Source organism: Sitodiplosis mosellana, unplaced genomic scaffold (assembly GCF_009176505.1).
Source record: "Sitodiplosis mosellana isolate CC-2019 unplaced genomic scaffold, AAFC_SMos_1.0 Smas_scaffold_6167, whole genome shotgun sequence".
NCBI lineage: Eukaryota > Metazoa > Arthropoda > Insecta > Diptera > Cecidomyiidae > Sitodiplosis > Sitodiplosis mosellana.
The window spans coordinates 4,937,796-4,963,395 of record NW_022601408.1 but is presented as its reverse complement, the minus strand read 5'-3'; the positions used below and the strand labels follow the sequence as shown (position 1 = coordinate 4,963,395).

The 25,600-nt window shown below is 34.9% G+C and overlaps 2 protein-coding genes and 1 long non-coding RNA gene across 7 annotated transcripts in view; 2 read left to right on the top strand and 1 right to left on the bottom strand.

Annotated features, from left to right (window-relative positions):
- The window catches only part of LOC129575747 (dopamine receptor 2), a 42,217-nt gene extending 25,697 nt beyond the window's left edge, over positions 1-16,520 (top strand). For 2 of the 4 annotated variants that reach the window (XM_055459725.1, XM_055459724.1), the window contains exons 4-7: positions 4,377-4,458; positions 4,723-5,365; positions 11,979-12,264; positions 12,865-16,520. In XM_055459725.1, the coding sequence (XP_055315700.1) occupies positions 4,377-4,458; positions 4,723-4,812 (172 nt within the window). In that variant the 3' untranslated portion in view covers positions 4,813-5,365; positions 11,979-12,264; positions 12,865-16,520. The remainder of the gene's footprint in view (positions 1-4,376; positions 4,459-4,722; positions 5,366-11,978; positions 12,265-12,864) is intronic. The other 2 variants (XM_055459727.1, XM_055459726.1) reach the window with 1 other exon arrangement.
- Positions 16,521-18,288: 1,768 nt separating this feature from the next.
- On the top strand, positions 18,289-19,229 carry LOC129575746 (uncharacterized). Its single transcript, XR_008688824.1, has 2 exons — positions 18,289-18,488; positions 18,986-19,229. It is a non-coding gene; the product is annotated as an uncharacterized LOC129575746 (long non-coding RNA).
- A 4-nt stretch (positions 19,230-19,233) lies between these two features.
- LOC129575739 (uncharacterized) lies at positions 19,234-25,538 on the bottom strand. 2 transcript variants are annotated; one of them, XM_055459715.1, is made up of 12 exons: positions 24,733-25,538; positions 24,177-24,618; positions 23,788-24,096; positions 23,417-23,727; positions 23,219-23,342; positions 22,918-23,141; positions 22,584-22,850; positions 22,242-22,513; positions 20,135-21,785; positions 19,843-20,063; positions 19,648-19,765; positions 19,234-19,581 (listed from the first exon to the last, which is right to left on the bottom strand). In XM_055459715.1, the coding sequence occupies exons 1-12, from the start codon at positions 25,006-25,008 to the stop codon at positions 19,372-19,374; spliced, it is 4,425 nt and encodes a 1,474-aa protein (XP_055315690.1). In that variant the 5' UTR covers positions 25,009-25,538; the 3' UTR covers positions 19,234-19,371. The 2 variants fall into 2 exon arrangements, with proteins under 2 accessions (XP_055315690.1, XP_055315691.1); XM_055459716.1 differs by having other exon boundaries at positions 20,135-21,781; positions 22,238-22,513; positions 24,733-25,127.
- Positions 25,539-25,600: the final 62 nt, after the last annotated feature.

Below are 25,600 nucleotides of genomic sequence, written 5' to 3'. Positions count from 1 at the left end.
AATTTCACGGTGAACCTATCGATATTCCTAGCATTATTTTCTGTGTGCGTGAATATTTCATTATTCTTCACTGTCAGAATTTTTAACATTTTTGTGTTGGTATTTCTGGTAATATACGGAAATCACGGATATCCGTGAATTCCGTATATTACCAGAATGGATTCCCATTGATGGATTATTATTACAGACATTACGAACTCGCAATTGGTTCTTCAGAGGGCGCTTCGGTCAACCGGGTTCCCCTACAAGAATTTTGCGATACATTGAGGTTTACGTCAACATGTCGCCGTAAAGCAAAACCTTCCCGCGATATTTCACATTGCGATAGGTTTTTCAATGTACAGGTTTACGCAAAATCATTACGCCGACATATCTGCGACATATCGCATTGCGTAAACCTGTAAATTCGAATCGAATCCAACTTCATCACATTGGAAACATAATTTCAAACGGTTTTATTCAAACTTTTCATGTTGCTCATCGTTGCTTATAAGAAATAAAAAGTTATTCAAAATAATTATTAAGTAGAATAATCAGCCATTGCAGCCTCTAAAAATACAACATGCTGAATTCGAATGAAGTTGATCGCAGTTAATGCATTTTGTGACAACCATTGCGGAAGGTTGGCGATACGTTTGCGTAAACGTTGTCGCAAAACTCTTGTAGGGCTCCAAGCAAATACATGTAGCAGTATACATAGCTTTCCAGAGTTGCAGAAATACCAACACAGAAATAGTGAAAATTCCGACAGTGTTATCCTATTCAACATGTCAACAACCAAAATGAAGGCTCTTATAGATGAAGATGCAAGATCAACTTTCCCAAAAGATACGAAAATGAGTACCACCCATATAACAAAATCTACTGTTTCAAATAATAATATAGGCTATAATATTATACTAGGATAAAAAAGACTATAAATTAAGCTGTTTTAGTTTTCATAAGTTAAGCTGTTCTAATTTTCAATCCAATTTTTACGAATGCCCTTAAAAGCATAGCCCTACAGTGCACCCCCGCAAATTAGAAACCCGAAAATTAGAAAACCTCAGAGATTAGAAATGAATTTCAGGTTTGAAAATTTGTATGGAAAATTTCTGATTTCCGGGGTTCATTTCTAATTTACGGGGTTTCCGAATCATTTCATTCAAAACAAAGGGAAATCTACTTCATTTTTAATGAAAAAACGTAATGAAAGTCTTTTCCATTTCGTTGAATAACTATATTAGCAGATCAGCTTGAGATTTTCGACCTTTACCATGAAGTTAAAAATTAAGTCACGAAGTAATCTGTTCCATATTGTCTGCGCCAATCATCAATCTTCAATCATTAACAAATCGAAACCGATTTGTTCCATCAGAGAATTTGCATATACAAAATTGTATATAGAATGCTAACGTTTTCTGTTTACTATCGTATGATATAATAAGAACAGCCGGTAATCATTTATTTCGGTTTGTTTCGAGGAGTAGTTTATCCAGTAAAATAAACTAACAGACTTACTATATATTTATAATCACTAAAATAACTTGATTGAACAGTGTTCAATATATCGGTTTCAATTAAGCAAATCATTCTCCCTATCAGTTTTTCATTTGATACACCATTTTTGGATAAAACTGAAAAAACCTCAGAAATTAGAAAACTCCGCAAATTGGAAATGGTCTCGGGACGTTTCATTGCGATTTTCCCGTTTTTCCCGTTTTTCCGAAGTCTATAACTTCTAAACGGATGGGAATTTTCAAAAAGTGTCTTCGGAAAAGTTGTAAATACCGTACACTTGTCAAAATAAATAATAATGCTCAGATACGAAAATCCACTCCTTTTTGAGCAACCCTATAGCCTGAGGGAAGTGGCTGACATTGAAGAAATTTTAGAAGAAAATCGTTGGAGCTGTTTACAAGAAAATGGCAGACTCTCGTAAGGCCAAATTACCACTTTAAGGTTTTTCATCAATAACACAATGCAAAGAACGAGGCGTAAATTCTTCGGACTCAAATACACTGTACTTCATTGCAAAAAGCACAAATGATATAAAGCCTTCACACATTCTTTGATATTTTTTATCATGGTTGAAAAATTTCCCATTTCTTCCTTAGAAAAGTCTTTTTTGGACTTTTGAATGGCTGGCCCATTGGTGACCAAACCGGAAAGTTCCGCGACAAAGAAAGTCTTAGTTTTTGCTGTACTTCAATTCCTCTCAGTTTGAAAACAAACAAAATTACGTTTCTTAGCAAAATATTTGCAAGTAGTGATACTGGAATGATAGCTCATTTCACCAAATTTTTGGAGTAGATTCATCTTAGATTGGTATGAGTCTCTATATTAACATATTAACCCATCTCAATATTTCTACTTACACTCAAATATTTAACTGTGTAAATGTTACAAACTGGAAATTTGCAATAATTTTCAAGTGGCTGTTTCAATGGAGATGCTTGGTTGACTTCCAAGCTTGCCAGAGGTTTCTATCGATACCAAATGCCCGATTAGAAAAACGTTTTCGAACCACCTAGAACAACTCGGGAAAACTTGAAACAACATTTTTTTTAATGCATCATTTTTTGTCTTAGGCTGTATATGTAGATACTGAAAACAACATCTTCTGCCGGAGTTTTTTGGTAGATTTTTTTTTCATATTCACAACACATTCTTAGACCAGGAGCTATTGAAGAGCTTCAGTTCAGATAGTGCATTAAATAAATATTCAAAGTATCAATTGAATATTGGCAATGTTTATGCACTCAACATATAACGTGGTACTATTTACTAATATAAAGGGTGTTTTTTAGAGTTATAGAACTTTTTTTTCGAATAAAACATAGAAAAATTAATGAAATCGACACCAACTAATGAGTTTTGGTCTTATTCGTATTTATTTTATGGAATCATACAAATTTTGGCCAAAACCCGACAATATTTTGGGCGCTAGGTCACTTTAATGGGCAAATATGTGCATGTGAAAGCAAGAAAAAAGTAGCTAAAAAATTGACCATTCGGGGTCCCCCCAAAAAAGGACGGGGTGAGGTCATGTCCCCAAAGTAATATTTAAAGAATAAATACCCACGCATTTGTGAGCTAATAAAGCCAAAATATTGGTCATTTCATTAATTTTATGTTTTATTCGAAAAAAAAGTTCTATCACTCTTAAAAGAAACACCCATTATTACTGTATTTTACGATTGAATTTTGCATCGGTTGAAATATTCGTACATTCTACGATTGCATTCGTAAATACTACTATGCATGATAGTTATGGTTTCATTGCTTCTTCGTGAAAGTGGGTATGCTACCCACCTCAAAATTCACGCGCTTCGAAACACTGTAAACAACTGTATCGTAAAATGAATACAACTTCATCGCAACATTGATGACGTATTTCTCGATGCAAAACCACGGATGCCATAGTAAAATACACGAATATATTCGTAAATCTGTAACTTTCTCAAATTCAAAAAGGCTTCATCGTAATATGCACAAATCAATCGTAGATATTACAAAGCCATCGTAATATATACGAATAAAATATTCAAAAATTTACTACGGTTCATTTTGAGTGTGTCATATAAAAGAAAAAAAGTCAATTTTTATGAAAAGTCGACCTCCTTGAATCTAAGAGCTTGCGACGCCTAAAATATGACAATACTTTCGTATATTTCTCTATTTACAGTGACATTCCGTCATATTTCAAATATGCGGCATATTTGAAATATAGCCAAATATGTCAAATATACGAAAATATCAAGATGAATTTTGTGAACAAATCATGATTAAATATTCAAAATATATGGTGTATTTTAAAATATTCGAAAATATTTCATATATACAGCTATTTGTTCGTTGCCTTAAATTTCACACTGAACGCGATTACTCCATAATTCGCCCAAACGATTTTGACCAAAAACTGTGCACTAGTAGTCGGCCACTATATAAACAAAATGGCGTATGCCATATTGTCGGGAAAATTCGTATTTCGAAGTTCTGAGCATCGCCGATTCATTACTGAACGAAATTGACTGTGCGAAGAGTCACTTCCTACGACGAAAACGCAGCCAAAAATAGGTATCGACTAGCTAAAAAAAGGCTCAAAAAACGCCGTATCCTTTCAATTATAAACAATGGTGGTTACAATGCGATCTGAAGCCATTTCATATTCGAAAAATAGGTCGAATTGAAGTGACTTTTTCAACTTGCTCTGTTTGCACTGGGAATGAAATTCTTGTTGTGGATATATATAAATAATTAGAACCTCAAACTCCTTCCATCTAGTTACGCTAGTGTATAGGAAATTGGAAGGATTGAACTACATCTATTGGCTATTACATTAAAAATACATTCTTATTTTCATTACAACTGTTTGGTCTTTTATTATTTTGCAGAGCCTTCGTGAGAATTCTGTGTGTTTGTTGTCCCCGGAAAATTCGACGGAAATACCAACCAACGATGCGTTCAAAATCTCAGGTAAGACATCTGAGGCCGTCAAAATTGGAAGTATCAATAACTTTTTGGTTGACTGATTTTTTGTGTGAACAATAATTTGCTGCAACGATTTGAGCGAATAATTGAAAACAAACTGAACAATTTCGACAGTGACTACAATATGGTAGCCATACCCAATAATACTTGGTCAATTATTTATTTGCGTTTAGCCAAAACCATAAACCAACCAATTGACCGCTTCAACTGTTTCCTATTTCAAATTATTCGTATTTCCGTATTTCACAGAGATTTGCATCAAGAAGATGTTATTCAACGTGTTCCCTTCACGGTTTGCAACAAGTGCGGCAAAATTCTTGTGAACAAACTTATATTTAGGAATCGACTCAAAATATAGTTAAAATCATTGATAAAAACAGAAATGAACAAATTTAGGTGAAAAATGTGCAACAGTCAATACAAAGAAATACAGACAAACACATACACACACAACACAAAACAAAGAGTACATACTGAGAAAACCAAAAAAACTGAACCAATCGCAGCGAGCTTAGCACTTACAAAGTCTTATTTGCGCACAAAGGCTTCTAAAGATACGAAATTTGCGCGCTCAATGAGAGTGGAATTTAAAAGTAGCTCCATGTGGAAAAAAATTATAAAAAGAGAAAAAAAAAAAATTCTGAGCTCACAGAGAATGTATCGACGAAAAGCTGGTTTATAAGCAATGTTCAGATGTTCTGTTTGCACACCGTCCTTTTATTTGAGTGATACAAATACATACTTTCCATTTGATGCACAACGCAAAAAAGAGGGACAGATTTAAAAGAAACCAAAACTGAATAAGAGAAATCAAAATGAAAGAAATAAATGAGAAAATAAAGAACACAAAAAACTTGTAACGCGCGACCTTTTCACTTACCAGGTTCGACAGGTACGTAGTCATGTAAAAGTATCAAAATAAGATCAAGAACCGACAACAAATCATTTCCTTCGTTTAAACACCGTTTCTTGCACTAATCCCGGTTCAATGAAGTCTTAAATATTACCTGCTAAATGTTCGCATTCAATGAACTAATTGTACAGCATCATCACTGAAGCGCTTATATCTCAGCTTTTTCGTAAAAATGCACGTCCAAAAACTCACCTACACACAAACACCTGCACATAAAAATTAGATGAATGTAGACCTTCTTAAGTTAAATCTCCACTCCGAACGCAATTTATGGTTAAATACTCGGCAAAGGCTTTACTTTCATTTGGTGAATATTCCCCAATATAATCTTTGAAAAGGTACCCATTGAAAGAAAAAATTCAAATGAAACAAATGCGTCTATTTCATTCAGTGACTGCAATAATATTATTCTCACTTCTACATCAACTTTATGCACCATCAATATTTCTTCTCTAGGCAAAATTACATCAAAATATTGTTATAAAAGTTACGTTTCAAAACACTTCTGCAAACTATATTTGGGCAAATTCAAGAAAAAAAAATCAGTGAGTGAATGGATATTTTGATATAAGAGCCAATCAAAATTTACTCACATATTCGAAAATGCCCTTGTTAAATTTTTATTTTTTTATTGTTTATCATGGTAAAAAAAAAACAGGATAACTCCCTATTACATTTTTCACGTAGTAATATATTATTATATTGATAATATGTTCCGTAAACTCAAAATATGATTAAGTTTTTTTTTGGTCTCAATTAATCTACATTTTTCATTTATTACGGTTATTTTGTTGTAAAATGTGTTTCACCCCGAGTGTCCACACTCTTCAAATCTAATATTTTTATGCAAAAATTGGTCAAGATGAATTTGTTGTGATGCGAATAAAACCACAAGAGAGAGCTAGGGGACAGACACGATTAAAAAAATAGTGATATTTCGTTCAAAAATAGCAAAATTAGCAGAAATTAGAGAGACTGAAACTTGTTTGTTCCATACATATAGCATTGCCAATACATTTCCTTATGGAGGTTGTTTTGTTTATTTACCGTTATTTCACACTCAATATTATAGCGACATCTATTATTAAAATAGCTTGTAGTAAACGCATTCATAGCATTTCACTGTAGTTGCGATGTTACCTATTAAATTCCCCTGTGGTATGTAGTTAACAAGTGTCAAACATGAATGTGTCAGTACTACAAGGGAACTTAATAGGAAACATCGCAACTACAGGGAAATGCTATAAATGCATTTACTACAAGCTATTTTAATAATAGATGTCGCTATAATATTGAGTGTGTTGTCAACAAGTCTGCCTATATCAACGCATTGCACTGTTCATAGTATATGTCCATAAGCAATACATAGAGACAATGCAAAAAGATAGGCAGATTTGTTTACAAACAACAATAAATAAACAAAACAAAAATCTCCATAAGAAATGCATTGGTAATACTAAATGTATGGAAGTAAAAACTAAAAAATTAGCAAAAACTCATGGAATTAGAAGAAACAATGAAAAAATCGTTCGAAATAGTTGAATTAGGACAAATTTATACCGTGTCTTGCCCCTAGAGAGAGAGGCAATGAAATGACTGACTCTCCAAGCAAATCAAAACTTATGAAAACGAACGTTTCTTTATTTCTAAATATCATTTATATATTTGGTACTGTTTATAGAATATTAAGCTATGATTGGCCCCTTGGTGAAATGCAAATCATACAGGTATTGTTATTCGGCGGCAAGAACAAAACACAAAATGATGAAGAGAAAAAAGGTATACCAAAAACGACTCTAAAGCTTCCAACCATAATAATGTGACTATGGCATGTTTCAATAAAAAAAATCATTCTATTCTACTTGAAAATGCAGAAGCATAGGCAGAGCTGAATCTAATAAGATAAATGAGGGAAAAAAATCGCACATAATAACCCTTTAGCGGTATTCTAATAAAGACAACACATATCTTCGCCATGTGCCTATTTCACATTTGGTGTCTTGCATTTTGTCGATAGTCTTTCATCGAATATTCTGAAATTTGTACCGTTCCATGATGTGGCAACACCATCTAGCACAGTCCCATTCAACTCGAGTTCCCTATATTTTACCAAATGGAATATTTTTTCTTCGTGTTTCTTTTCCCGTTTAGCTGTAAGCGTTGCTTCAGCTCATCTTGCATAAAATGGAACATCGAATATATTTAACAGGTCCTACGTACATTATTCGTTTCAGAAATCATTATAATATTGCACGTATATTTTTAGAAATATGTAACTCACGCCGAAAGCATTTCTTGTTGTCGCTTCTTCTTCTCGCTCGTTGCTCTTGCTTTTGCCGATTTTCTTCTCCTTCTTTTCCATTTTACAATATTAACGTTGTTTTTTTTGTCGTTAAATCATGTATGTTATACACATACAGCATTAGTAAACATGATTTTCGGTCCTATGAATCGTACTATTACAAAAAAAAATTACCATAGCCTAAGAACATCACAGTGATGTTATTTCATCACTCCTATGGTTTTCCTATATTAATTCGTGTTCACATAATTTCATTTTGCGATTTTGATGATTTTTTTCTTCATGTTTTTCAACAAAACATCTATATTGAAACCAAGAAAACAGGTTAAATATGTTCTTAGGTTATGGGAATAATTTTGTATCAAATACCCAGGACGAATTTTTTCCACAATTGTTGACTAGTGTTATCAAATAACCTGAGTTTCCCAATGAGGAATGTGTACAATATCTGTAACAATTTTGTAATGAAAATGTACACAGTGTGTGCACAAACGGTGTACATTTTCATACAATACGCGTTACAAGAATACCATAATTCCTCATTGGGTTACCTACTTATACCATTCAAAGTGGTCAACTTCTTATAATAAACAAGCGTAGCCCAGCCCGCTTCGCTGGGCATAAATTGATGGAATGACAGAAAATTTGAATGGCACGTGTTATTGGTTCTGTGGGTGAATTTTTTTGTTTTGAAAATAGCAGATTTTCATTATATTATTTTTTCTCTGAGTTTGTTATTCAATTTGTGAGAAATTAATAAAGTTGGTTTTGAAAAATTCGTCCACTCGCGCGCCTCGGGTCGCTCTCGTTTCGGTTCAATGTGTCCAAAACGCATAAATACGGCATCGCATAAGGCAGTTATCGCATAAATATCGCGCGATAATTTTCTGCTTGCGTTGCCGCAGTATACGATATTTCGAATTGCTTTACACATATAACGAAGCGAACGCAAGCGAGCGTAGCAAGATGATGGCCATTGAAATATCGTGTACTGCGGCAACGCAAGCAGAAAATTATCGCGCGATATTTATACGATAACTGCCTTATGCGATGCCGTATTCATGCGTTTTGGACACATTGTTTCAGTTCTATGGGTTCTATTTCGCTTCTTCATTTTCACAACGCATTGTCTGCATATGTGAATTAGGAATTTTTAAATTTGTCTAAATTTTTTAAAACCAACTTTATTAATTTCTCACAAATTGAATAACAAACTCAGAGAAAAAAAATAATACAATGAAAATGTGCTATTTTCAAAACAAAAAATTCGAAAAACTTTGGGAAGTACTTAAAAATTTCATATATTTCGTATACTCAAAGACACTTTCTTGCAAAATCGCTTTCTTACATCCATTCGATTCTGAATGAGAAACCCATTGAAGTAAATATGAACATGAACACTAAACTACAAACTGGTTTTATTGAGGTTTACAACTTTTCAATTGGCTACTTATTGAAAAATTTGAGAGAAACTCGTTCGTACAATCAAATTATACTCTGTCAAATTTTTTGCTAAAGTGAATGCGAGTTCAACTTTCCTTTAGTATTCGTTTATCAACCGTTACAAACGTTGGGTATTATGGGGACAATAAATTATGTGCAGTTTCGTAATATTTTGTGGTCAATGCACCACACAAACCCACATAAATTCATGTACACTCCAGTCTCCACACAAACCAAATAACAACAAACCAACTCACCAAACCAAACCAAAACAAAGACACATTTTCCTATTACACCATTCATACCCGAATTCACTGTTGCGCTGGAGTGCAAACTTAGAATAATATTCCACCGGTTTACATACCTATGATGAATTTTACCTATTTAATTTTATGAAATACGTTTTTTATTTTGCGCTAAATTTGAGAACAAATGAAAGCGACATGTCTTTGTATACATTTGACAGCTTCAGAGGAAGGAAACTCTGGCTTAGCGCAAGCAATGATATAAATGATTTTCACTTTGTTTATTTTTTTTTCTAAATGTAAATAGTTTGTAATATTTATTGTTTAGTTTGGTTTGTCCTCTCCGATGCTAGTTAGATTCATGTACTTGAAGATACAGAGGCACACATATTGTTAGTTGTGCACGCTGCACATGTCCGTGGTCTGTTGTCCGTTGCATATTAAGCTGATTGTGTTTCGTTTTTATATTACTGGATCGAGAAAATCAGCGTATGTTTTCGTTTATAAACACATACGAAAATTTGTGCACACCGCTTTGTTCCATTATTCCTTTCCTTTGTTTAAAATGAAATATACTTACGTTATCTAAACGATAAGGGAGATGATGTTGGTTGTTAAAAAAATTTCAAGTTGAAACTATGCATTTGAAAACAATAAAATTTCAAATTCAATAAGGCATTGTGTGTAAATCAGACGTGGGCACTGGGGGGTTCTGGATTTACCCCCCCACCTGGAGATGGTAACGTCCGGATTTCCCCCCTCTAATTTTGCTGGTCGTGACCCCCCCTAAATTTTTTATAATGAAAACAAAGGATCTGAATCCCCCCCCTTCCCCCAAAAAATTAGATTCTCATCGCATCAAGTAAATAATAAAAAAACAAACGTTACGTTTACATTTTTATTTGTATACACTTTAAGTTTTTATTTGCGTCATCCTTGTCTAATACCATTGATTTTACATGTAAAATAACAACAAGAAACGAAAAAAGTGACCTCTCGTAGCGGCACAGTTGAAACTAACGAAACAAACACAATTGAACATGTCATTTTCATGTTCAGTGTTGGTTTTGTTGTTTGCCGTATAGCCGGAGAGAGATGTCTACAGCTTAGTGGCGTTGAATGACATTTAACACCCATGATTTGCGTCACTATAAACGTTGATACATGATTTTGATTTGAATTTTATTCATCATCATCTGTGTGTTCAAAACCACATCTGTGTATTCAAAAAAGGAATGGACACTTTTTTAACGACACACACAGGAGCCGATTGTCTCCTGTCAACTTGAACGCAATTATGTGGATTAAGTTGAATGAACCGGACGATTTGTCATACTTTGCAACTGCGAAGTATGCAAAAAAGTGGACCCAAAACGGTCATTTTGTCAGCGACTATAAAGGTAGGTCAAAAAGTTATACGGATGATAGAGAAATCTCTCTTTTAGAAGAAGAAAACGTAGAAAGTAAAAAAGAAATATCTTTTTAAAAGCACAATTTTCTGATCGATTTTTTTCTGACATTCGATTTGAACCCACAATAAGTTTATTTTATCACTACACTATTCATAATCGGAAAAAAACTGTTCTTAATTTTTTTGTATTTAGTTTTTAAGCAATGAATTGAAGAATGGAGCACATAGATGTGGTTTTGAAGACACAGATGATGATGAATAAAATTCAAATCAAAAATCATGTATCAACATTTAAAAAAATTTCACAATAAATTTTACTTTCGCACTTTTTTCATTGAATGAATTTTGTTGTGTTTATAAATTAAACCCCCCCCCCCCCCTTCTCTGCATTTTCCAACAAAACTGTTTTGACCCCCACCAATGAAATACTGTCCTTAAACCCCTTCCCCACAAATGTTTCCTTTTTAACGTCTGACTTCCTTAAAATTTCGAATCGTGCCCACGTCTGGTGTAAAGTACACTTTTTACCATTTTTTGATCTAAAATTCCAAAATAAATCATTAAAATTCAAATTCACATAGGTCGGTATGCCACACCAAATCGACCAAGAATCGGATCGACCACCTCCAAATTGGATGAAAGTTTGAAAGGAGTCTTGTTTTGGTGAGGAAAAAATGAAAACCAAAATGTTAGGGCTGTAACTGACACACATTTTTGAGTATTCGTAGTTAAACTTTGCAAGAAATCTCGAAAATATATTAAAATATTTTACGTCCGTAAGATGAATAGATTTGTGTTTGTTGCAATTCAAAAATTCTCATCAATTCCCTTTCCAAAGGTACTAGTAGTTTGGCAGTGTGTTGTTTGTGACTACTTCTCAGTTAGATTTCAGGTGCCGCAAGCGCATTTGTTTATTCTTCGAGATGAATTTCTGGCAAAGTTAAACTACGAATACTCGAAAATGTGTGCCAGTTACAGCCCTAACCAGACTCCAATCAAATTTTCAGCCAATTCAGAGATGGTCAATCCAATTCTTGGTCAATTTGTTTTGGAATGGTCGATGTATTTCAAATTTGGTGAGAAGTATACCGTTTTCTCTGAAAAAGAAAACATGATGTAGTCATTGGAATGAAGCTGTAACCATTAAGTGACGGAAATCGAATTAATATGTGCATCGTTTATTCGCAACAGTGTCATGTGGCTGCTATGGTTGCTGCGTCGGCAGCAAGTTATTCATCCATGAATCAGTATGGGAATCGATCATGACGGTACCTGAACACTTGTAGCTCATGCGACAGTATGGATGGATCGCGGAGTATGCAAACAATCAATAACAGACATCATTGCCATCGTTCAGCCCATCAGCAATATTATCATACGCGAAAACCAGCTCTAAAGCGACAGAAGCGCTGTACCTTTGCCACAACCACGACAATAGCCGAGGCAACAGGTCACACAAGCACATCAGATATTACAGGTATATATACATGTATTATATGAAAATGCATTTTGTCCAAGCCAAAGGTTTATAGATACATTGTCATCCGAATGCTTCGACAGAGTGCAACGATCAATCACTCATGTGTTGAGATACAAAATTAATTTCGAACTTTTGCACAATATTGACATTTAAAGCCTGATGCCATTTTTATGTTTATTCACTCACCTTTTTTTGGCTTGCAACAAAAATCGTTAAACATTGTCTCAAAAATCTAGATGGGAATAAACTGTAATTGCCAAATGGGGACAAAATTGCTAGCAAAATTGTGTCGAAAAAATTGTAAGCCGGCTTCAAAACACATTCTATCTAGTGTATTCTATTAAAAATCGGTGGAAGAGGGTCATCCATTTTCAAATCCTAGAGGGGATAAAACCAAAAAAAAAAACACCACTCTTTGCCAACGTCTGCTTGTAATAGAAATTTCGTCGTAAAAACAATACATGAGCGAAACATTAGATGCGCTTTTGAACGTCATCGCATTTATCACATAGCTTCAACAGCTGACATGGTGAATGGATAAATATTAATATATATTGTAATTATTTTTTTCATGAAACAATGCGGAACGACGGACAGAAATGGTAACAGTGGTTCGAAGTAGTAACAGCATCAATGGAATCAACGATTGTTAAATTCTCAATAAATCACATTAAACGTTTCAAACAGCAGCGAAAGTCAACAAACTAAGACACTATCAAAGTGAAACCACAAAACGAACCATTTATCTACTTAAATATTTGAACCAAGCCATACTTCTAATGCACAATGGGAACATCGGCATGATTTCATTGTTTTCTAATTTTACCATCCGCGTCACAATCTCATTTCCCCTTTATGAATCGCTATGCATAGACCTAGTGCGGTAGTGTGACTTTAAATGGGGTAGAATCAATATACTCCAATTGAATGGAGTCCAGAATTGGAAAAACTGTAGCCAAACCACAAGTTTATTTGAAGTAAGCATTATCTTCATCGTCACCACAATCATCATTATCTCCTCGTGTGCATGTGCCAAAGTCAAAGTTAAACAACAATGCTAATCAACTAGACTCAATGAATATTGCGAATTTTAGGCATAACAAAAGAAAAACTGAATTAAAAAGTGTTATTTTTTACAAATTAAAAATATGTTTTATATGTATATGAATACTATAAATCAATCTACAATAATAGTAACAATAACAGGATCTGATGTCATATAATAATTTGAGCACCATGATTATAAACTTGAAGGTGCTTGTAAACTGTAAATGCAAATGATTTTAGTCATATATGAATGTTCAATTATAATAAGTAAATATGTATGTTGCAACAATATCGGAAAAAATGGAAATCGAGTAAGTCAATTTACCCAAAAAAACCTCAAGATTCCTATGTCTTTATTTTGCTTCATCAAAACATCCTACAGAAAATCTTCCCTGCTCATTATAAATCGATAGATTCATGCGAAGCCAAAAAAGAAGTAATTAGATAGCTCAATTTCTAGCCTGTTTGTTTTCTAAAAAAAGGGAAATAGCATAAAAACATCATTGAATTGAAAAAACGATTCAAACGATTATTTGTACGATTTTTTTGGAGAATGAATTGCCATTAATCTATCGTTTTATTAAAATATGATTAAAAAAAACTGTGGATAAGTTAGACAATGATGTAAAATGGAGTGTTTTAAGTTATATGAAAGTAAGAGATGGGGTTTCTCGATACACATCGGACGCAAATACGTACACATAAATCCATAAATTCAAGACCAAGTTTCTTTACACCGTTTAACAGTAAAACGTAAAAGTTATAATTTCAAAATCAATAATTTAGAACACTTTCTAAATTATCATTTCAAATACAATCAATAATTAACTTAACCCTCTAATGCATACAAACGCCTCTAGACGGGCAACATTTGAACGCCTGTAGAACGTAAACCGTACATCGGATCACATTGCTTCAGAAGGAATTTTTATTTGTCAATGTTTTTTCTTCATTTTTGTTCTTGGCAATATTTGTCTATGTAGTGTGTTTGTAAAGTTATAGACAAAAATGTGAGCAAAAACAAAAATTTGACAAAATAAATTATTCGAACTCCAAATTAGACACATTTTTGACACTTTTAAACAATGGATTTGATTGTTTTCTGATTTATGTCAATCGTATTTCCTGAATTAACCATGAGGAATCCAGGATTATAAACATTTTTTTAATTATCTATGGCCAAAAATTAACCAAGTACCAGTACTCCCATTTAAACTCGCCCTGGGAAAAATTAATGCATTAGAGGGTTAAATTAATTCGATGTTGTTGGGAAGAGATATATAGGTAGTTCGTGTCTACTCGAAACACCCATCAGCTAAATGTCAATATTATCCAAGTACAAAAGTCAAATTGTTCGTAGGCCAAGTGTATATGCGGAATGTATAGCAATGAAATAATTTTCGTTAAATAATTTTTTTGTTCATTTTCTGTTCATTGATGATACGTGATAGGATTCCGTGTCGTTGAGGGACACTGTAAAGTTGTGAAGATAAAGAATTTTACAATGGCCCATTTCTTATCAGTTTCGAATCTTCACCCCATTCCAAGACATTTCGGTATCCCTTATTCTTTTTGTTGACGATACTATAGTATATATATACAGTCATGGACAAAATTGAGTATACGATCCAACTATTAAGGTTTCATTTGAAAATTTTGTGTACTTTTTAATGCTTTTCCAATCAGATAAAAAATATAATTTGTGCCAAATAGTGTAAATTGAGTGCCCAAACAAGATTTTCAATGGATATTATGTAATTTACCAGATTTTTTGAATCCGGGATTAGAAGCAGGATTTTCGAATTGGAAAAAATTGAGTATACGGTTCGTTAAATATTTGTTTAAATAGAGGAAAATCACAGAAATTGAAAAAGTGGGGATACAGCATGATGCAGAAGCTTGTGTTGTTTCGGAATGGTGTATATGTTTTGCTCCACCGAACCATTGTTTGGGAAATGGAGACGGTCAAAAAAAATTTTCATTGCCATCAATAAGGTAAAGTCGGGTCAGTTGGGACGGGTTAGCCTTGGAAGTAAGAACTTTCATTTGGATAATGATTTTTCAAAGAATATGGTACCGTTGGAAAAGTATTCACAAAAGCTAACTTTTCGCCGAAGAGAGTCCTTCGATTATGTTGCTGAAAAAAAGTTGTGTCGATTTTTACAAGTGTCATATTTTTGGCCAAAAAAAAGGTGTCGGGTCAGTTGGGACATCACCCAAAAGAATTGACATAACTTTTTCTCCAGTAACAAAATCGAAAAACTTTCTTCAGCAAAAATTCAGCTTCGGGCCTTAACTTTCCAATGTAACTCCAATCTTCGGAAAATTCCTACTCAAATGAAAGTTACAGCCTCTACAGTCAACCGTCCCAACTGACCCGACAACTTTTAACAATTTTTCAGAATTTTTTTCTGAAATTTCGCACACATTTTTTATTCAAATTTCGCACATGCTTTTACTGCTGTGAAAACACTAAACAGCGTTCATTTGGCGTGTAATCAACTCTCCAAAAGTTTCGTTTGGTTATGACTGGTAGATGTCAAGAAAATGACAGTGTCCCAAATGACCCGCTGTCCCAACTGACCCGACTTTACCTTACATGCAAATATTAAACAAATATTTAACGAACCGTATCAATTTTTTCTAATTCGAAAATCCCGCTTCCAATCTCAGATTCAAAAAATCTGGTAAATTACATAATATCCATTGAAAATCTTTTTTGAGCACTTACCACTATTTGGCACAAATTAGACATTTGTCTGATTGAAAATGTATTATGTATAACACAACATTTTCATATGAAACCTCAATAGTTGGATCGTATACTCAATTTTGTCCATGACTGTATATACTTTGCATTCTTTCTTTTTTATGGTTGGCTATTGGAGTGAGTTGAAAAGTAATACCACTTTCAAAGGAATCATTCAAGCAATACGGTTCAATTAAATTTGTTTGAAGTGATATAGAAAATGTGCGGGGAAAATATTGAATTTTCACGTTAATGATGTAAGAATGATGTTTACGTACAAAAATCATTTTAATTTGACCATAACAAAAGCTTTACCAAAGACCGGAAAAGTCAAAGTCTGTATTAGGGTGTTTTTTATAATCTGAACAAAAGAAATGGTAGATTTTAAATTAAAGAGAAAACAATTCTGTATCAATTAATGGTGTTCACACAGCGGAGCAATAAACATACACATTTCCCGAAGTAAAAAACCGTCTATTTCAAATATATGTTTTCAGAACGCTACGCCAGCATCTGCCAAATTCAAACGTTTGAAATGACAACCATTCCAACTACTCTGTGTCGAACGAACTGTAAACAAACATCTTATAGGAATATGATATTGATTTCACATTAGGCGCGTGATTTTGGGACGAAAACGCAGAGCCGACACTTCTCTTTCATTTCATACAACGCAACGCAACGCAACGCAACGCAACGCAACACAGCACAATGGACTGAGTTATTACCAGAGAATACCATGGGATATTTTTATGGTGTCCGGTCAGAAGCCCGCCGGTCATAAACACGGCGATGAAGCTACAACAACAATAACACGTATTTCCAATGTAAACATAAGACGAGCTCTGCTGGCACGACGCTTGTGGTGATAGTTGAAGATTTCAATCACATAAGCAAATGCATGGCCGATAATCAAGTAGCCTTTCGCGCAAACCGTATAAAAAATGTACTACGGGTAAGAGAGCTGTATTATGTTGGAGCACTTTACATCCCAGATGATTCACACTCATTCAACATCAAAGAATTCGTAGAACGCAATTGGTTCCAAGCATTGCGCATGTTCGTAAATATACAGCGCAATATCAATTTTTTTCAAATGAATTTTGCCAATCTACGCCAAAATTCGAATCTGTTCCGAAAAAATCCACTCTGTGCAAGAGCCAGAAATGCCAGAGCCGCCTGAAATCACTAGGCTTTTCATCTCGCCGGGGAAAACCGGGTTCCCGTTTCCCGGTTTTTGGGCAATTTTGATAGTATTTTCCCGTTTTTCACCAATAATCTACTATAATTTACAGTTTATTTTATTTGACGGACACAAATATGCTGTAATGTTTCATCGAAATTAACCCTTTATCACATTTCCAGACGCTATAGCTATGAAACTCAAGATTCGTCCCGATATCGAACGAACGGGCAGACATATTTGAACAGACAATTGATTTGAATTCTACAATTTATCTACAATTTTTTGGAACCATTCTTCATTCGAAAAAAAATTCGATTTGTGGAAAATACGTTTTTTGACCAAGATTTGAGTTGTCCCATTTTATAGCAGTTTTTCGATAGCCGATTACTCAAAAAAATTGTTCCTACATAAAAAAAGCAATTTTTCAAAAATCTAAGTATGAGGTCTTTCTCTATTTATCGTGGCACAAAACATACATCAAAATGATTCAAAAACAAAAAATTGTGCATCAAAGGGTTAAGTCAAACAGGGCACGGTTTTTCCGGGTTTTCCCGTTTTTCCCGTTATTTTTTTCGTTTTCCCCGTTTTTTCCGCTTTTCCCCCGCTTTTTCCCTGTTTCTTCCTGGTTTCTTGTTACGAATTTCCCGTTTTCCAGAAAAAGCGTGATGGGAGGTCTAGAAATCACCAACTTTGCAGTCGTTCCAAAGTGCACATTCCAGCTCTGAAAACCTGAACGAGCCTTAATAACCACAACTGAATCTGTCACTGAATAGCACCTCAAATGTGGTTTGATTTTAGCGCAGATTTATAATGTGAATACACCACATAACTTCATAAACAAACCACGGACTTGACATAACCTCAAAAGTGGTTTGTTTATGAAGTGATGTATTCACATTATGAATTTGCGCTAAAATCGAACCACATTTGAGGTGCTGTTCAGTGAAAGATTCAGTTATGGTTATTAAGGCTCGTTCAGGTTTTCAGAGAGCGCAGACACGTGAAAATTGATACGGATGTATTGCACAATATTTTATGTGGCGTCGAAGTAATGCAGCGAACAGATTAAAGGTGTCAATTGGGCAGAATTTGTTCGTCCGTCCGTCCTTTTTTTCTGATGAAGATGAGGCCGAAACCAAACGCAAATATTTGGCAAAAGAGTTCGTGTTTGCGCTGGGAATTGACCCAGGCATAAGATTCTTTATTGCGGCAGTCCGTTGCGATCTTACCACCGGCGAGGTAAGTATTTACAAAAAGAATAGAAGAAAAAGGAGAAATAATTCACAGTGTAAATGATTTTTTTCTCCATTTATTGAAATTTGCTAGAAAACCAAAATTTAAACAGTATATTGCATACTGTTTTGTGAATGTTTGCTCGCTGGGTTTCTTACAGGGTGTGATCAAATTGCGTGCAAATATTTAATAGATTTAATCGTTGCAGGTCGAATTAAAATTTTGATGGTTTTCTTGGAGATACTGTACACTGAGAAAAGGTTGGAAGGAAATATTCCAACCCTGCGTTGTAAATGTTGTCATTGCAGACGATTTTGTGAATTGTCCAACCATGCTTGGAATATTGACAGCATTCCCGCACTTGTCAAATTCCAACCATGGTTGGACAATTCACAAAATCATCTGCCATGACAACATTTACAACGCAGGGTTGGAATATTTCCTTCCAGCCTTTTCTCAGTGTAGTATTCGAGAAAAAATTACGATTTTCGACAATTTTCCAGATTTCTTGGATGTTTGCAGTCGGCGCCATACTTGACCAAACATAAAAGTATTTTTTGAATAAATACCATTCAAAAAAGCCAATAATGTCAAAATGGCATCAGATTACCGTGATATGGATATGATTTCTTCAATGCATCATATGACGGTTATGAAAAACACCCTAGTGTATTCTCGACCGCAATTAGGATAAGTCCAAATAGATTTAAGTAAAGAAAATGTCAATAAAGAAAGAAAAACACATAAGAGATATGTTTGAGTGTCGTTTATTCACAAAATTTCCAACAACTTTTTCGTTAACAAGAACAATAACAAAAACTTATATGCTTCGTATATTTGCAGATTCTATTTGACTTTCAAAAATTCCATTCAATTGGACACATGCCATTTAATCACTGTCTGAGCTCATTTCGATAATTCGAAGCCGTTTTTTCGCCCTGGACTGTTTGGTTTCATCGGATTTTCGTTTGTTCGATTTGATCGGCGCAATTGTGATTTCATCGAAATCTGTTGAAACATCGTTAGATATCACAGTGCAATCGGACTCATTCCCCTCCTCTTCTTCTTCATCTTCGTCGCTGCCCACAACAAAGGAATCCTGTATAATTATGTTGGAAATTTATTTTTAATTCGAAATTTCAATGTAAATTTAAAATGAAATAACCTCTTCATATCTGGATTGATCTGGTGCAACAAATTGCGAGAAAAGATTCTGTGTTGCTGTTGGGTTGCGATAGCCAATGCTGGGTATACGGAAATGACGGCGTCGACCAACTGGGCTCCTATTTTTTTATAGAGGATAAATAGATAAGAACAAGTGTACGAGTATACACAATACAATGCTCAATTGTTTACGCACCGTATTGACTGTAAATATTTGGCTTGCATATCAACCGATGGATCATCTTCTTCATATTGCTCGGTTACATTGAAGTGTTGCGATTGCGTATTAATAAAGTCGTCGTCGTCACTAGATTCGTCTCCCGAAACTCCCGCTTCATCATCGATAAAGTTAAATTTGCTTCTTGCTTTTCGCTTCTTTTTTCCTTGACTTTTAACACCTGATGCTTTTTTTCTTGACTGTTAAATGAAGAAATTGTAATTAGAATAAAAATGAAGGTAGGCATTATGCAAAAATAGTAAAATTATACCAATGACGTTTGGCATGTTGTAAAGTCCTCGTCTCCAGAATATTCGGTTTCACAATTTGAATCAGCTTCAGGTTGTAATGGTTTGTTTTGATTGCGATTCGCATCGGGAGACCAAAAGGTAAAAAATGGAGATGAAAAATTTTCTTTGAGTTCATCAAGAATCTCATCATCTGTATATTTGCTAAAGCCCAATTGAGAATTCAGCACGCTTAATTTCGAACTGAGCGATGTTGGCGATTTATTGGTCCGATTGCTGCTTATTCTGCTTGTGTTGCAAAAGGATCGATCAGCTTGATTGTTATCAAATCTCGTTGAAAGGATACTCGATGATTTAATCAGAACAGATGGCGATCGACTGTGATAAACATACAAATTGGAATTGTTCTGTTTTTTCGGTGTTGTTTTCATGCTTTCTTCTTGTTGAGATCGGGTATCCGGTGGTATTCGACCGTTGACGTTGCCTGCATCAGGTTTACTTATATTTGCCAATGATTCATTGAAAGTTGAAAATAGTTCATCTGATTTTGCACCAGTAACCGATTTTGCTAGTGTGTTTGTTGATTTATTCGATGGTTCACCTCCGCTTGTGTCTTTGAATAAACTGATTGAATGGTGTACATCCTTTTGATTCGCCATTGCATCTTCAACATCATAGTTCACGGTTTCATCGGATTCAGAAAGTGTCACATCAACAGCTTGGGTATTTATAATAACATCATCATTATCGTCGTCGTCATCCTCTTCGCGAAAAAGATCATCTATGCTACCAATATAAAGACGTCGGCGTCTTGTGGTAGACCCAGAAGGTTTGACTTCACATTCATTAACATCTACTCTTTCAGCATCTTGGCAGATCTTCAATATTCTTGAAACCGTGTACTGACTTTCTTCTTCAACGAGATTTTCATTCCCACAAACTGATTTATTAAGAGTATCACAGAGTTTTGCTTGTTGCTCATCAGACGTATTAGTGGTGGCGTGGCTGGTATTTTCTAGAGAACTATCACCATCATCCGAAAATAAATCGTAGACCGTATTCAAGCCCAGGAATTTGAGGTACCAGTTTGGACCTTCTACATCTCGTCGACGATTCTGTTTGTGGGTTTGCTTCCGTTTATTTTCCAGTGGAGTGTTAACGATTGGTGAGTGTACTGGAGCGGCGGGAATTCGTTTGAGATTTGGAATTTCATGTGGAGTACTTGATGCTATTTGTTGCAATGGTGTCATTGGAGATACAAGTTTTTCGACTGGTACTTTCATTTGACTAGCATATTTGGACTGGTGAGTTTCTATTTGCATCGAAAATGAGACTTGCGAGTCGATCAAACTGTTCAAGTGAAGTTCAGTTTCTGAATCATTCTTCAGATTTGCCGAGTTACAAAGGGATGACTTTGATTTGCTTGCATTTAGTTTGCATTGTTGTGTGAACAAGGACATAAATTTGAAAATTTCCAGTCTCCTTTCATCTGAAATACTCCGCCATGAATCACGATTTGTTTTAAAAACACGGTTTTCATTCGACTCATCCGAGGAACTGATAAGAAATTTTTTCAGGATGTCTGGCACATGTTGATTGTTATAATCAGTCTTTGATAACTTTTCAGAAAATCCATTCCATTTGGCTCGACTTTTCTTAGTATTATAATACTGGCTATACCCAAGAAACAATTGTTAACGCAAATACATCCATTACCAAGCGTATGTAAACGGTCGAATTAAGGCCCGCATTTGTGTGTAGTTTCAGTCATTTTTAACGTCACAATGGAAGTAGAAAAAAACGGTAAAAACAAATCAATTAGAAGGATATAAAAACGATTATGAATCAATTGAAAATGTTGCACAACGGTTCTGATTTCTCAATTGATTCAAAGATGAAAACGATCAAATCTGTTGTACATATATAATTCTCAGTCAGTCAGTCAGTTTTCACACCCATTATTACCGTCACAAATGGATGTGATTCGAGTGTAGCGTACAGTTGGATGATACCCGAATTTCATCCGATTCGGACGGGATTGTATGTGAATTAATGGTCAAATGCACCACTGAAGTGGGCAAAAGCATTACTTAATTTAACGGTAGAAAGCATTACATAAATGTTACTTGCCTATAAACTTTTTCGAATTTGATTTCCAAAGGCACTTCCCCATCATGATATCTGCTCACTAGCTGCTCAACATCATCGTTATTATAGTTTAACGTTAAATCTGGAGGGTCAATTTCAAGTTGATCTTCTATCAGGTTTCCTCTCTGGTCAGTAGATGTGTTGTAGACTCGGTAAGATGTCAAATCAAAATTTTCGTCAATTTCCTTATCAATTTCAATTTCAACCGGTTTGCCGAAGAAATGCCGAACACCGCCCACTTTTCGTTGGATATTCTGAAAAGAGATAAATTGAATCCAAAGTGCTCAAGGGTAAATATATAAATCGATCGAATGAAAATCCTACCGGTTTGGGTGATTTTTTTTTCTTCTTACTGTCCTTTGTTCCCTTCTTTGCGTTTGTTTTTTCGGTGGTAGCTTCCTGTCTTGCAATATCAATGAAAGTTTCAACACATTGTGGATTGAATTCGGGAGGAACGAGACGTGGACAGTCTTTATATAGCATATTTTTTACTTCATTACTCTTCCCAATTCTTTGATTGATACCATCTTTAGTTACAAGAATATCTTTTAACATTTGTTGCTCTTTCCCTTCCGTAACGAGCATTGTCACCTGACAAAACAAATAGAAAAGGTGTGAAAATGACTAATGAAATTTTTTTGAAAATGTTATAATTTACCTTTCCTTGTCGCTTTCTTCCAGTTCGACCTATCCGTTGTACAAATCTTATAGGATTTTTATTATTTACATCAAAGCAGACAATGAAATCTACTTCGCCTACATCGATACCTTCTTCCGCGACACACGTAGCAATCAACGTATTGCATTTTCCGCTACGAAAATCATTCATGATTACGATTTGTTCTTTTTGCGTGATTGTTCGGTTATGCGATGATCCCTGACCTATTCATGTAAAAAGTTAAAGCAATGTCAGTTTTCATAAATGTACTATGTTTCATATGAGATTAGGTTATAAGTACCAACAAAAACTTTCGGTTTAATCAAAGGTCGATTGGATAGAAGCATTCGATTGATAAGAAATACTGATTCACGATATTCACAAAATACTAAGGCTTTTGTGTCCGTCTTTGTGTCGGAGTTTTCCTGTGAAAATTCAGAAGGAAAAAAAATGCAAGTTCACGAATATTCAGTTAGGCTGCAAAATGAAACAAACTTACCTGAAAATGGTCTAGCAAACATTTTTGTAGAATTTCAAATTTCGGATGACCGTAATTGACAGGTTCCAAATCAGTGATGTCGGATGTATTCCCATGAAATGACATATCTTGATCAGTGAATGGTGTTATTCCAGAATTCGACCGAATTTCGTTGATGAAGTTTTTGATTTTTGAATCTTTCATGACAAAGAATTTCTCTTCAGCGCTGCTATCTGAATTCGTATCGTTGAAATAATTCAGGAAGACTCGCATGCCATGTCGCTCTAGTAATTCGATTGCATGATACATGCTAATGCACACGCTAAAGTCACCTGCCAAAACAAATGAAAATGGTGAATCACAATTACAAATTTTGAAAATGTTCAACTAACCGTTGATTTTTGTCTGCTCCGGATGCCGGTTCGTAACTGTGCTTTCACGAAACTTATTGCGGTCGAATAAAAGCCATGCTTTGGTCAAATTACCGATATGGCCTGCAATCACTTGATTTTTGACTAAACTTTCAACATATGGCTCGACAAGATCGTATAAGCGTTTTTTTGTCTGATTGAGTTGATCATCTAACTGTACAACAATTGTTTTAATATTCTTTTTGAACACATATGGTGCAACATCAATAGACGATTCTTTTCGCACTTCAACATTTGAGATCAACAAATTTTGGATGACTTCGCACACATCTATCATGGAAAACAAAACAAACAGAAAAGGTGTAAAAAAAATGAATTATGGACTAATGGATTTTTTTAGTATAATTTACCTTTCATGGATCGACCGGGCGTTGCAGATAATGCCAAAACTCGAAACAATTTATTGCGTGACCATATCGATTGCACCACTTCCGTGTATGCATATTTGCCTTTTGCCTTGTGCGCCTCATCCACAACTATCAGTTTGATATCATTAAATGGAAAATCGATCTCATTGTCATTCATATCGGACCAAACAACTTGCGGGGTACAATAGAAAACACGTTTCGATGTCCAGGCAGAGGCGCGAATTTTTTTATTCTGTCGCCCGGTCAGTTCGATTGTTTCTTCTTTGGGAAATCCCATGATTTGATAGCAAGCCTGGATTTGTTGTGCGACCAGTGGACGTGTAGGTGCCATGAAAATTATTTTCCCTTTGGGATACCATCGAAATATGTTATACATAACAACCGATGCGATGAATGTTTTACCCAATCCTGTCGGCAGACACACCTAGAAAGAATAAAATTTATATTTGACGAAAGAAGTAAATGGGCATTCATATCGCTGTTGAAATAAACAACTATCAAAACAAACACAAATGCAAAACAATTGCAATCAACTCACAAGAGTATTTTTGAAAAACGAAACACGGGATATGTGGAGTTGATACTGACGAACGGGATAGTTAGTGGGGTATATAAAAGTTCCACCCAAGCTGGAGTCGAAGCCATTGTATTTGAAGTCGGTACGCAGCTTCGATTCCGAATTTACTTTCGATTCGAATGGTTCGTCTATAAGCTGAAGGACCGACTCATCAAACGATAAATTTAATTCACTCAATTCTGCTACATTTTCATTCGTTGTACTTTGATTTTTCGACGATGACCGCGAAGCGTTCATTTTTGCTAGGCGGCCAATTTTACCCCCATAAATTTCTCTAAACTACCGCTTTGTTTACAAACACAATTTGCACAAGTAATTCGCATAACCCAAACTTCGTTCAAGATGTGACACTTAGCAATGTAAATGGCAGTAAATATATGAACTGTCACCGTTGATCTAACCTCACTTTGTATCCAGTGAAAACATTTCACGAATGTACGAGAAGTCATGATATAAAAAAGATGGACAGAGAAATTGATCCAAACAAAATAAACGTTCAAACACCTCGTCGAACGCTTGGAATGGGCCGTATGATTCGAAGAACAATCGCAACACCACCAGCAAAACGTCCAAATCAACAAGATGCCAATTCGCAAACAACACCAAAAGTCAATACAGTCTCTAGCCCTTCATCACAAACAAATACTGACAATTACTCATTAGCTACTCCGAAAAAGCATCGAAAAGTGTCTATGGATAAGTTAGATGTAAACATCCTTCCAAAAGAAATGAACGATTCAATCAGCGAAACGCAAACAATTCCATATGAACAGCTCAAAGCGGAAATTTCGCAAATGAAGGCACGCTTGGACAAGTATAGGAAATACCA

Coding starts and splice junctions, on each gene's coding strand:
- LOC129575739 (XM_055459715.1), bottom strand. CDS start 25,008: ATGAACGCTTCGCGGTCATCGTCGAAAAATCAAAGTACAACGAATGAA. Junction 23,728..23,787: donor GGAGCAGACAAAAATCAACG/GTTAGTTGAACA, acceptor TTGTTTTGGCAG/GTGACTTTAGCGTGTGCATT. Junction 23,142..23,218: donor TAAACCGAAAGTTTTTGTTG/GTACTTATAACC, acceptor TTACATGAATAG/GTCAGGGATCATCGCATAAC.